The sequence below is a fragment of the Maniola hyperantus genome, chromosome 24 (genome assembly GCF_902806685.2).
Source record: "Maniola hyperantus chromosome 24, iAphHyp1.2, whole genome shotgun sequence".
In the NCBI taxonomy this organism is placed as follows: Eukaryota; Metazoa; Arthropoda; class Insecta; order Lepidoptera; family Nymphalidae; genus Maniola; species Maniola hyperantus.
The window spans coordinates 5,975,681-5,989,855 of record NC_048559.1 but is presented as its reverse complement, the minus strand read 5'-3'; the positions used below and the strand labels follow the sequence as shown (position 1 = coordinate 5,989,855).

Below are 14,175 nucleotides of genomic sequence, written 5' to 3'. Positions count from 1 at the left end.
AATTTTGTGGTTCGATCATACAGCTTAGATAAGAATTCAACGTTTGTTAGTGCGGTTTTTCTTATCTACATAATATTAATTAGTGAGTATATTTTGCCGGACAGCTCGTGAAGTTCCAGCGAAAAGAACAAGAAATAGGGTAGATCGGTACTGCCCATGACAACTCGTACCTTCTCGCCAGTACCATCGTGACCACGACTCATGCGACTGAGTCGAAATATCGGCAGTTAAAAATCGCCTATGTACTCGTTTCATACAATACAATGGTACTGATTCTGAGCACAACTAAATTTTAGAGCATTCGCATCCTCTTCTTACTATATAATATGAAAAGGACAGACATAGTTTGACAGTTTTAAGTTTAATTTAGAGCCGTCAAACCTCGTGACTTTAGATGCCAGTCGCGAGCGTATCGTTTAGTAGCGTGCACTAAAATTTAGTCTGTAAATGTAAAAATCATGTTCCGTTCTTTTTTAGCAATATTAAAAAGAAGAGGATGCAGATACTCTAAATTTAGTTTAGAGAAAGACAACAGAATTTGACGACCTATAAATAAAATAAAGAAATCCGGAAAATACTGGATTACTCACTAATTTTCAATCATACAAGTATTTTAACACAATCTCAAATCTACTGTCTGAAGAGGATGCAGATACTCTAAATTTAGTTCAGCGAAAAACAACAGACTCAGCGCCAATTTATGTCTTTGCAGATAACTGAAAATTGTGTAACACTCCAATGCCGATAGATTTTAAAATATAATCAGTTTACGATAAAAACAAAATGCGACAGATATATATTACACAACTTGTGTGAAAGAGTAAAACATATTTCAGTTGGCTTCAGCTTTCGTAATGATAGTGAAAGTTAGCGTAGAAAGCCTTTAGTTTTAGTTTTTTTATAAATCAACAGTCATTGAGTGTCGATTTGTTATATTTTTTTTTTAATCGAAAGTTTTTCAAATACATTTCCAGCATAGATTTAGCTGCGATCGCATGCAAAGAGATCGTTGTGTGATTGCAGTTAAATATAGTATTATGATCATCATCATGATCAACTCATTGCCGGGCTACTACTGAGCACGGGTCTCATCCAATCACGGACGGACAGCGGATGCTTAGTAATAAGGTCCCATTGGCACCCTTCTGGTACGAGAGACTGAAATGCAATCTTTCTTTATTTTCACATTCAATTCAATACTAAGTAGGTAGGTATAGCGCGCAAAATTTAACTCCTCAAGCGCCATTCCAACTTTTTGTGTCAAATTTCATGTCAAAAGTACGATTTTAGCCCTTATTGTAAAGGTGAACCGTAGGTACTTTTGACATGACAGTTGATCCATAGAGTTAAAATGGCGCGTGAGGAGTCATTTTTTATAGACTATACAGGGTGTAACTCGAATGCTGGCAAAAACGAAGACAGGTGATAGTACTGAGGATTACTAGATAAGATGCCACAAAAAAACACAGGAGAAAATATGTTAAAAAATATATACCTATTGCAAATAAAACATACTGACGCTAGAGGTCAACGAACGTTGTGTAAGTAGACCACTCGGAGTCAATGCCGTGTCGTAGGCGGGGCCTTGACCCGAAATCACTAAAATTACGATATGAGGCAAATGGTTATTGGTATTGGATTGTGTTTAGGTAGTACAACAATAACGTTAAGTTTTTGCTAGCGTTCTGATTAATAATTATAACAGATATAATTACATAGCTCTTGCACGTAGCTAATGTGCTGACAAAACGATACTGTCAATATGAAAATATATCACTATGATTCATATTGTGGCTCATTACCTTATGCCGATTATACATATACACAAATACCTATCATTTAAAAATTTAATCAGGCTCAGACAAGCCGCCAAGCGCTTACGAGCATGAAGAAACCAATATTGTAAGCGTTTTTTCTTTTTGTGTGGAAATAAATAAATAAATAAATCAGGTAGGTACTTAGGCTACTTGTTAGTAGCAGATGCAGATGCACTAGCAGTAGCAGTAGGACGTTGTGACGTCATTAATCGCTTTCCGCTAGTTAATAATTAATAATTTAAAAATAAATAAAAATCGTGATTTTTTTTTAAATTGTCCTCTTTAATAATGAATTCTAGCCCCATAAACTACCGCTATACAAAAAATCACTTCATTTTATTACTACAGCCCAAGACCCTATTGGATCTGGTACGGAACCAATCTGCACTTGAATAGTTGCAGTAAGCCCAGCGTTTTGGACTCCAGCCCTTTCGTTTCCAATCATAATACCCACTAAATCAAAAAGAAGAAAACTCAGTGCGTTTGTTGGTAGCCCACGCCACGGTGAAAACTGTGTGAGCCCACAATTTTACACAGATGTAATCTTTGCTAGATGTGTCTAAATAACAAGGTGAGTTCGAGCAGTTTTGTTCAGTTCCTAACTTGAAATTATTGTTATTATTAGCTCTTGTTAAAACTGTATTATTAAAATTGCAGTGGTTTAGTTGAGAGTTGAACAGTGCTTAGTATGAGATTTTAGATTTCACTAACGTTTATATAATTCCAGCGTCGAACTTCAGCGTTAAAGTAAAATGAACCTTAAATAACTTGTTAAAAAATTTAAGTTCGTCCATCTGTACAAGCCAGCACTCCAAGCGGAAGCTTTGCGAAATTAAAATAGGTGTTACTAAATTTTTTACCTAAAATCAAGGACCTGTAGGTCCCTTATTGTCTTTTTAATGCTCGAATTCTGTTAACATTGTTATGCGGTTTCTGTCCAGCGATTCAGTTGAAATCGACGGTCGATCTTACGATTTATAATAATTAAACATAAACAAATACACATAATATAAGTTAGTAATAAATAAATAAACAAGACCAGTTTAAATTTCTTAGTATTTTTCACGCGCCGTCAAGCCCTCTTGTTTTACGAAGAGATATTTTATTATTTCTTGGAGTTAATTAGTTTTTTCATTTAGGACATTTTTTGTAAAATTTTTGCGTACTTACTTAAGTTGCACTTCAAAAAACTATTTGAATAAAATTTGATACAAAAAGTTAAAATAGCGCGTGAGGACTTTTTACGCGTTATAGTTACCATCTTTTTGTGTCATTCTGACAGATATATTTATGATTCTTATTTACCTATAGGTAAAACACTTTAGTTTAGACCAATGAAATGAGCACAAGAGCATGAAAAGCAGTTTTAGTCTGCGTACAGCCAGCATAAAGAAGAACTTTACGAGCATGAGAAGTGAAAAGAATGTTAATGCAGCTCATCCAGTAGCTTTACATCTAATACTATAAAGTGTAAACTATTGTTGTAGTTTTGTTTGTTATAGCCACTGAACAGAGCCATTCTACAACAGAATGCAAATTTAAAAATGTTTATATCGCCCTGATCATTAAACGTACGAAAAATTACAAAAAAATAGGAAATACGAAAATTGCGTTCTAAACTTTTTCCCCTAAGTCCTTATACGACTTATTTTATGGGGTGATAAAAATTTCAGTCTCAACGCTTGCTTTATGAAAAAAAAATTTAGAGCAATGAGTTTATCAGCTAAAATTGTATGGAGGTGATTTATTCTAGGTACGCACAGTTGCACAATATTTAATGTTAACATTAAAAGCTACATCTGTGCATTTCCAGTGAAGCGGAGCAGAGCGGAGCGGAGTATTTGATAAACCAATCAGGTTATTATTAGATGACGTGACAGTTTTATCACATCATCTCTCAATAATCTGACTGGTCGAAAACGGTAAGATTGGTAGGTAGGCATGAAAGAATACCCAGCTGACTGCTGAGTGTCTTATGGGCTTTTCTCAGTCCTGAGCGCATTTGAAACCCTCGTAGCTTTAGTTTAAATCACTGTTACATCATTATCTTACAAGTTCAACATTGACGATCAAAAGGACTTCAAAATATGGTACCTACTTTGAATAAATGATTTGACTTGACTTACACTACGAAATTTCACTGTACGATTTTTCTCGCAATTTCTGTGACATTTATGGAAATTGTATGAAGCCGCACGCACTTAATTTACATATTCTGTCTGTGAAAATCGCGCGGGGAAATTTGGCAGTTCCGACTAAACTCTAAGGGTAAGTTCGCATTACGAATATTTTGTTGAGAAAATTCCCGACCCTTATCCCGACCCTTATTATAAATGCGAAAGTGTGTTTGTTTGTTGGTTTATTGGTTTGTTGGTTTGTTCTTCAATCACGTCGCAACGGTGCAACGGATTGACGTGATTTTTTGTATGGATATAGATAAAGACCTGGAGAGTGCCATAGGCTACTTTTATTCCGGAAAATCAAAGAGTTCCCACCGGATTTTTAAAAACCTAAATCCACGCGTACGAAGTCGTGGGCATCAGCCAGTACGCAAATAAAATAACAAATTAATATCTTTTATTACAAAATACATAATTTTCCACAACAGAGCCTTGACACTCGTTAACTAAGTTCAAAGAACCATAGCACCTACATATTAAAAGAAAATTGTCATGTCGTTTAATTACAAAACCAACCAGACTGTGAAAATATCTAACAGCAGTAGAATGACTCTACTACAGTCGTTTTTTTATTTCACTCCTCGACTCCGAGTCGAAGCAATTGCTTGGTTCTCATTTTTTTGAAAGCTATCACTATAAAAGCATTTTTGCCTCCCTTTCTTACTTAATTCCCAAACGAACCTCGAACGAAAATGTATCGAGAAACCATACTTGTTTCAACCCTTTTGTTTAATGTAGTTTTAAGTTCTTTGTTAAGCGGTGATTTTGAAATAGCGGATGGTGTGAAGTTAGTCAGTATTTCGGATAACAGTTTGGATGATGAAGGGAGGTCTATGGGTGATACGCCTTTATACAGGATGGCGAGGTTTTTGCATAACCACGAGCTTCACGTGAAGCTGCCGAATCTGATTGAAAAAGATAAACTGACCAAGATTTTTTCGGAGTCTTTGAAAGCTATCGACGAATCTTATAAAGAAAAAAATGGTGAGTACCTACAGTTAATTCTTAGTAATAAGCTTTTGCCTGCAACTTAATCCACGTCGATTAAGGTGTTGTTAAAGTCATGTAAGAATTCTATGTTTAAAAAAAATGGAAAAATGGAAATAATTTAAAATCATTTCACAAATTGTGTCAGGAACACTGTAAGTAGTAAGTTTACTTCGCACAGTTTTTTGGAATCAGCAGTAACTTTACAAAATAAATTAGTTTTGGGGTCCTAAAACAAGATTTTTTGAGACAGTAAATAGATCAATTTAATAAAATATAAATAACTATTTAAGTAGTTTTTATAGTGGGTCTAACTTGTGCTTAGCAGGCTTTTCAAAATTCTAATAAATGTTCTCATAGTAAGTAAAATGGAGCTGAAAATACTAAGTAAGTAAGTAAATATTCATAAAACAATTATTTAATGACACTTTTCTACTTCGTTGACCAAGACTTCCCAACATTTCCTCGATCAATGTATCGTATAGGAAACAATTCAAAATGGCTGATTCCTGACATGCGATACTTGTGTGTTTTATACCTGATTTACACACCGGATATACCGTCATATACTTCTTTTATTCACCGGATGTGATGGTTTCCTACACTGTAATATTATTAATTAACGATGCTGTTAATCATTTTATTGTATAGTGTTATTAGGGCAGTGCAAGAAGCTCTAAAAACAAGCTGGAACCATAGGAGTTCCCGCATTGCATAATATTTTATGGAAAGCAAAATTCCAAAAGTTAAAGTTAAAACCAAAATCACTCCTAAAACAGTAGTTTTTTAGGGTTCCGTACCTCAAAAGGAAAAACCGAACCCTTATAGGATCACTTTGTTGTCTCTCTGTCTGTCTGTCTGTTTGTCAAGAAACCTACAGAGTACTTCCCGTTGACCTAGAATTATGAAATTTGGCAGGTAGGTAGATCTTATAGCTGACATTTGGGGGAAAATCTGAAAAATAATCTGAAAAATCACACAAAAATAATTAAATTGTGGTCATAAACTAATAATTAAGTAGTATTTTCAATTTTCTAAGTAAGATAACTAGGTATATCAAGTGGGGTATCATATGAAAGGTCTTCACCTGTGTATTCGAAAACAGATTTTTATTTATTTTTATGTATCAAAGTTTTTGAATTATCCTGCAAAATGTCGAAAAAATACGACTGTAGTACGGAACCCTCATTGCGCGAGCCTAACTGGCACTTGGCCGGTTTTTTTTTTACTGTGACAGTATGGGGAAACCCAAAACCATACGAGATACAGGAAAACTGTCTAAGTAACCATTACTTAGATCTTTTTTTGTAAAAACTATTTCTGACATACATAGTCAATTTTTTGATCAAGCGTGAGTGGTCAGACTCAGTGAAGTAAATATTTTTTTCATACAATAAGAGAATGCACTGTAGGTGCGTGGGACAACATTACGCATCCTATGGGGATTGGAAATATCAAACATTTTCCTAAAAGTTGATTCTCCATCTTTATATATAAAAGGAAAAGGACTGACTGACTGACTGATCTATCAACGCACAGCTCATACTACTCGACGGATCGAGCTGAAATTCGGCATGCAGATACTTATACGAGTAGATATTATGACGTAGGCATCCGCTTAGAAAGGATTTTTGAAAATTCAACCCTTAAAGGGGTAAAATAGGGGTTTGAAATTTGTGTAGTCCACGTGGTCGAAGTCGCAGGCATAAGCTACTCGTAGTCTTAAACTAAGTGTCATATTGAAAAGTACCTATGAAAAGTGTTGTTAACTTTTGAAAAGTAACACTCAGCATTTCGGGTTTTATTGCGACTGAAAAATTAAAAATAAAATCCTTTCTAAATATTGAATTGAAAAACGAATTTAATCGATATCGCTGCCTATCTCGATCAATCTCGATTATATTCGATTTGCTCTATCATTCCTTTCACTCTAGTTTACTCGAGCAGTTATCGATTTGTTTTATGGTCTTTTTGTTGACTAACGCTTGACTACAATCATACGATGGAAAGTGACGAAGTCGGTATGCTTTCACAGCTTTTTTAATAGGCTCGCCAACAAAATAACTGTCCCGCCGGTTCCACACGTTGACTCCAACGCTGGTCCCAACGCTGGCCCCAACACTGTTCGGCCAACTTGTGGATTTGGTGCGCGATTGCCGTAGAATGACAGCTACAATGTCACGATCGCAATCACCTCGAATTGGTTGACGCTCGCTCACTATTGCACAAATTCAGCCAATCACAACAATTGAGATTATAATAATGATTGATCCAGGTTTCCCGCAATCGAGGTGCAGGAAATTAGCATTGGCCCCAACACTCACGCCAACGTTGGGAGTTGGCCGTTCTGTGTCGGTTTTTTCAAAGGAATCTGCGCCAACGTTCGCGATCCATCGGATGGATGATCTTGGCGTTGGCAACAACGTGTGGATGGATTCCATCCACACGTTGATGAGGGTCGATACCACTTCTATTAATCGCATCATAGGTAGGAATAAGTTTATGTTGAAACTAGTATGGCGCGAGCATGCCGGCCAACGCTGGCCACATTCGACAATTATCGGACGCCAAAATAATAATATGTTTCTGTATAGGTTCGCTGAGTAGGTATTAGCCAAGTGCGCTAGGCCAATGTGTGCAAGGCTATTTAGGTATTTTTAATTAGAAAAATGCATATTTTCTTACATAAATAATTGTAATAAAAGACAAATTGTATGATGTTTTTCAGTAACTGGACGAGGCAGCAAAGGCGATGGCGGCGGGTCCCTGGCACTGCTTGGCTTGATGTTCGCCAAGACCTTGGGAGCAGCTGGTATTGGCGGCTTAGGACTTCTTACTATGAAGGTACTTTTACATATTACTATAGGTACCCAGCTCTCTACGCGGTGCGGGAGAGGATACAATTCACTTAGGCTCCAGTACACGATAGCCCAACTGGTTTGAACAATATCACAATCTTCAACCCATTGCTGGTTCACAATTACTGAGCACGGGTCTCCTCTCAGAATGAGAAGAGTTATTGGCCATATTTCACCACGCTGGCCAAGCGCAGATCGAATCACAATGTTTCTTTCACTGCCAAAGCAAGTGATATTTAGTTTCCTAAAACGCATATAACTCCGAAAACTAAGAGTTGTGTAGGTACCCGTAATTGACTCCCTGAATATGAAACCCACTAGGCTATCGCCGCAGAGCTGATAATGTACTTTACTAAAAATAAGGACACACTTGATCGACAGGTGTGACCAAGCGTGTCAAGATAAAAAAATTAGTTCGACCGGATTTTCCTTTTTTTTGTAAGAAAAAGCTCGCTGGCAAGAGATGATGCACCCTAAGATGGAGCGTGCTTGCCTAAAAGATGAGTACCTATTCCCTTTTGACTTAAAGGTAAACTCAGCATTTGCTAAGTATATTATATCCTTTTCAATATAAAAGGCCTGAGCCGCTGCGAAGCTAGAGCAAATAAGCTACCAATAATAACAAATAATCAATACAATTAAGTATGTTTTAAATTCAATTGGTACCTAATTGGATAGCATCGATAATATAATTGGAAAGAGTGAATGCTTGTGCAAACCTCTTTGCTCGCATGCCGTAACGAATTGTTTAATGGAAATTGTTTTACCGACCGGCGACAAAAATCGGTCAAGTGCGAATCGGACTTGCACACGAGAGGTTCCGTACCATCGTACAAGAAATAGCACCTTTTAATTTTCATGACGGCCATTTTGAAATTTTTAATGTTATATTTGTTGTTATAGCGTAGGTATACATTCTGTAAAAATTTCAACTCTTTATCCATTTCCATATGATTTACGAGATACAGCCTGCTGTCAGATAGACGAACGGACGGATAGACGGACGGACAGCGGAGGCTTAGTAATAAGGTTTGCAACCTTCGGGTACGGAACCCTAAAAACGTTAGAGTTACTTTCTCGATGAATTAATGACAATAGTTTTTGTCGTGATAGAACGAAAGCGTATGTTTTTTATTTATTTAAAAATATACAATATCATCACCTCAATTCATCAGCGACCGGCCCAAAACTGGTCGTTTTGTATATTTTCATGTTGTAGTATACTCGAAACAATAGCAAAAAAACAGACAACGAAGTGATCCTATTCCTTATTCCTTTTGAGGTACGGAACCCTAAAAAGGACAAAGTTTTGATACGTTTTTATGTAAAGTAGGTATTTACAAAGTAGGTATCACTCTCAAAAAAGAAACATAATTTAGGAATCATCTCGGTGACTTGTGTCCATCTGTCTAAAATAAAATCTAAATATGTAAAAGGAAACTGTGACTGACTGACTGACTGATTGATCTATCAACGGACAGCTGTAACTACTGGACGGATCGGGCTGAAATTTGGCACGCAGATAGTTATTATGATATAGGCATTCGCTAAGAAAGGACTTTTGAAAATTCAACCCCTAAGAGGGTGAAATAGGAGCTTGAAATTTGTGTAGACCACGCGGACGAAGTCGCGAGCATAAGCTGTGTCTTATAAGATGAAAAATCGAAGTGTGACTTAATTTTTATTTTCAAGTAAAAAATATATACTGGGTATTTTTCCTTCTATCACTTCAATTCATTTGTATGCATTCCGTTTTCAGTGTATTTTATAAAATACAGGAATGAAGAAAATGCAGACTCAGAATTTAAATTTAAAATCGACGCAATATTAAGTCCTAGGTAAATATATTTCAGTGTCTCCTACATATAGATCGATGCTCCTGCATAATGCTACTTCAAAGCGAAACCGTTTCAATTTTCATTGCAATATAAAACATCATAATATTATTGTTTAACTTTTCCGGGGCAAACAAGGATTCAATTAATATACTTAAATGTTTGTGTGTACTCTACTACTCACAGACTTAGGGGTTGAATTTTTCAAAATCCTCCCTTAGTGGATGCCTACGTCACAATAGCTTCTCCATCCATAATTTCAGCCCGATCCGTCCAGTAGTTTGAGCTGTGCGCTGATAGATCAGTTACCTTTTCCTTTTATATATTTAGACTACTACGACAATAACCCAGGAAGAGGAAAATCAACAAATAGGCACGATTGTGTAAACATGGGTCTCCTTTACGATCTACATTTAAATACGTACACAGGAAATCAACATTCTTAACCTGTCGTATTGTCCTAGCGTTGCTATAAAATGAACAGTAACTCAAATCGAAAGCTATGAATAGATTTTAACAGTTCATAAAATTAAATTTTTAAAAGGCTTTAACTTCAATATAATATCATCATCATCATCATCATCATCATCATCATCATCAACCCATAACCGGCTCACTGCTCAGCTAGGGCCTCTCTTAGAAGATGAAGGGTTTAAATAAATAAATAAACTTTTATTTATCATTTATCATTTAGCTCACAATACAATATAAGAAAAAAAAAAGATGTTAAAAACTACAAAACTAAAACTAAACTTAAAACTACGAGTTAGAAAATACAAAAAATACATAAACGATTGTGTATGTAAGCTAAAGGGGCTAAAGCATTTGTATGGCCATAGTCTGCTACACTTGCCGAATGCGGATTGGCAGACTTCACAACCTTTGAGAACATTATAGAGAACTCTCATTGTCATAACACCCGGTACTCACCAAAAGTGGAGATGGCGGAGCTGTGGTTAGCAGACCAATTAGATTATTGATAGTTGTCGTGAAAAATTATCAAGTTACAGTGGACCCCCGGTAATCCGACAAATTTAGAGCCTCAATAGCTCAACCGGTATAGGAGTGGACTGAAAACCGAAAGGTCGACGACGGTTCAAATCCCGCCCGTTGCACTATTGTCGTACCTACTCCTAGCACAAGCCTGACGCTTAGTTGGAGAGGAAAGGGGAATATTAGTCATTTAACATGGCTAATATTCTTTTTTTTAAACAAAAAAAAACAAAAAAACACAGATCTAATGATAAGATTCTAAATGTTATAGCCTTCTCCATAAACGTGACACTGGCGAAACACTCTGTGCCCAGCTGGCACACCTAAAAGCCAATAATTGGGAATTGAATTGAACTAAATGTTATATATATGTACTCTAAATTACAAATCATACTTCATTATGTATTCAAACTTCAAATTCAAACTATGCAATCAGAATCAAAACCATGACCTACGCGTCGAGCACAATAGTGGTGATACGTGCAAGTTATAACTTATTCAATCATACACTAGCGAAGATTGTCAAAAAAATATTTAATAATAAATAGTAGACCATGTCGGATTACCGGGGATGCCGGATTAGACAGGGGCCGGATTACCGGGGGTCCACTGTATTTATATTCTGATAAGTATGTCTATTAAAATACATCTTCGCTCTGCTGCCGATGGATACCTACCTACGGGGTATATAAGTTGGTCTAAAAATAAAGCTTCGCTATTTCATTATGTAGCCGATTTGATACGCGCTATACGTATGACTTTTTCGCTCACAGTCTAACCGAACCCTCGTATAATTGTAGTAGTGCGGTGTCTTTTACGACTGCCATTTCGACTACGAATCAGACTATCAAACCAAGTTTGTTGCGAATTAGGAACACCTTTTACGACTTTGAAACTACAATGTAATTAGGTACCTACCTACAGCTATAAATGGTGGACAAATGTCTTGTTGACTACATATTATTTATTGTACTACAAGCTTATTTCGCGACTTCATCTGCGTGAACTACACAAATTTCAAACCCCTGTTTTACACCTTTAGGGATTGAATTTTCAAATTCCTTCTGATTTTCACGTTATAATTATTGCTATCTGCATTCCAATAATTTGAGCTGTGCGTTGACAGATCAGTCAGTCAGTCAGCTTTTTATTTTAAATACATAAAAATAAAGAAGGTTAGTTGATCTATTTATTTGTACCCTGAATTTGTATATACATATCACGCAAAAACCACTTAACCACACGGAACTTTCGAAGTAAACTTATTAGCTGTTAATTAGCTTATTAACAGTAATTATTATTACCCTGTATTTATTCAATTTAACAAGCTGTGGTTCGATCCCGGGCACGCACCTCTGACTTTTCGGAGTTATGTGCGTTTTAAGTAATTAAATAGCACTTGCTTTAACGGTAAAGGAAAACCTGTATGCCTGAGAGTTCTCCATAAGGGTTTCAGCTAGTACCAAATAAAAATAATCTAACATGTCTAAATCTCAATTTCAGGCCTTAGCGGTGTCTGCTCTAGCGCTTATGCTGTCTGCGATAGTAGGGGTCAAGAAGTTGACCTCCCACGATGACCACGACGATCATCAGGTCATCTACGCGGGTCACCACGGCTCTCACAGGCGAAGACGGGATACGCCATTGCCTTACCAGGTGCTGCCGTACCAAGGATGGGTGGAAGGGAAGAAACGGGATTAGATTAGTCAAATTATTATTAATTTTTAATTTATTGTGTAAATAAATATTTATTATTCGATTAGGTACGTGTTTTTTTTAAATACTTCAAGAATTCATAAAAATTAGAGATGTGCGTCGGCTGAGTATGACATTGCCTACTAGCTATCTGGCCGACTAGTCGGTTTAAAACAAAGAACTTGCATGTACTACTTACTACGTAAAAGGACGATCGGTCGGCTTTTCCGACTAGTCGGTACATCTCTAGTAAAATTGTTTGAAGATCATTACTTAACTATTATCAAGACGATGCCCGCCACATCACCCGCCTTTCGTGGGAACTCTTTGATTTTCCGGGAGAAAAAGACGCCTACATCCGTCTCCGAGATGCAGAGATCTCTGTACCAGATCGATAATGCTCACAACTTCATCAACGTGGATTTAGATTTTAAAAATCCCTTCGGAACTCTTTATTTTTCCGGGACAAAAAGTAGCCTATGTCCATCCCCGGGATGCAAGGTATCTCAGTAAAAAATTCGTCAGGCCTTAGCAGTATCTGCCCTAAATCTTATGCTGTCTGCGATAGTGGGATCAAGAAATTGACCTCCTACGATTACCACGATGATCAGCCAGGTCATCTACACGGGCCACCACGGCTCACACAGGAAAAGACGATTATCCGGGGTAAAAAGTTGCCTTTATCCGTCACTGGGATGTAAGCTATCTTCGTACTAAATAGCCGCCTAGTAAAAAAACTTTTGTGAAAACGGAAAACCCAGCGTTGAAAATCTCGAAAGCCTTAGTAACGTATGCTGCCATCTATGTAACTTTGTCTAAATCAATTTATAAATTTGTCAAGAGGTTTGCCGCTTGCTACATAGATGGCAGCAATCTCATAAAAATGTAAGTATAAAAATAATTTAACAAATAAAATAAATAACTTATTATTTGGCTATTGATGTCGCTAAATATATTATAAACTAAATTGAAGAGTTTTAGCAAAAAGTGGCGGTAGGAACCTCCCTTGAAGAAACTGCAGTAACTTGCTGTCTATGTCACTGTACTTGAAAAAATTCACAAAAAGTCTTCAAGAAGTACGTCGTACGTAACATAGATGGAGTAAGTCAACAAAGTATTGTAGCTTATAGAGACATCGATTTTGTCAGATTACAAGTATTTAATTATTCAGGTGATAAGATTTATTACAGATAGTTCAACTCAGTTGTGCGCTCGGCCCTATGTGTGGGTAAACCTTGTACATATACAGTGACTTTGTGTGCGTGACAAGAGATACAGTCGGGTACAAATACAAATATACAGTTATTTACGGGTTATATACGGGTTTAAAAAAAAAACAGTTATTTCATAATTTAATGTTTATTTATTGAATATTATTCTGAATCGCTACTTGAAAAATCAAATGATGAATTTTCGGATTCGCTGCTCTCACCAAGGTTAATTATGATTTCTGACTCCATGTCAAAATGTCTATAGTATTCTTCTTTTTTCTTTTGTACATGTCGACAAGTATTACCCCACATCCCTTCATCAATTTGACTTAAACGTTTTTTTTTAAATATATCTCTCGCATCTTTTTTCAGAAATTCGTATACCTACCTTAGCAATGGTTTCTCGAGTCTAAAACAATAATACGTAAACGTCAACAAGGATAATTTTTTTCGTATAAAGAATCATAATAAATATTAATTACATCTAAATTTAAAATTTAAAAATATTTACCCGACTCCTTAAACATTTTTTCCGTGAAGAACTAGACATTTTCGTAAACGACTGTACCTGTAAGAAAAAGCGATAATAACACGTCTTG

The 14,175-nt window shown here is 36.3% G+C and overlaps 2 protein-coding genes across 4 annotated transcripts in view; one reads left to right on the top strand and one right to left on the bottom strand.

Moving 5' to 3' along the window:
* The window catches only part of Osi4 (Osiris 4), a 43,071-nt gene extending 33,145 nt beyond the window's left edge, over positions 1–9,926 (bottom strand). For all 3 annotated transcript variants that reach the window (XM_034981215.2, XM_069506883.1, XM_069506882.1), the window contains exon 1: positions 9,862–9,926. The gene's annotated coding sequence lies outside the window, so the exon portion shown is untranslated. The remainder of the gene's footprint in view (positions 1–9,861) is intronic.
* Positions 4,583–12,371, top strand: Osi5 (Osiris 5). Its single transcript, XM_034981213.2, has 3 exons — positions 4,583–4,981; positions 7,713–7,828; positions 12,174–12,371. The coding sequence occupies exons 1-3, from the start codon at positions 4,690–4,692 to the stop codon at positions 12,369–12,371; spliced, it is 606 nt and encodes a 201-aa protein (XP_034837104.1). The 5' UTR covers positions 4,583–4,689.
* Positions 12,372–14,175: the final 1,804 nt, after the last annotated feature.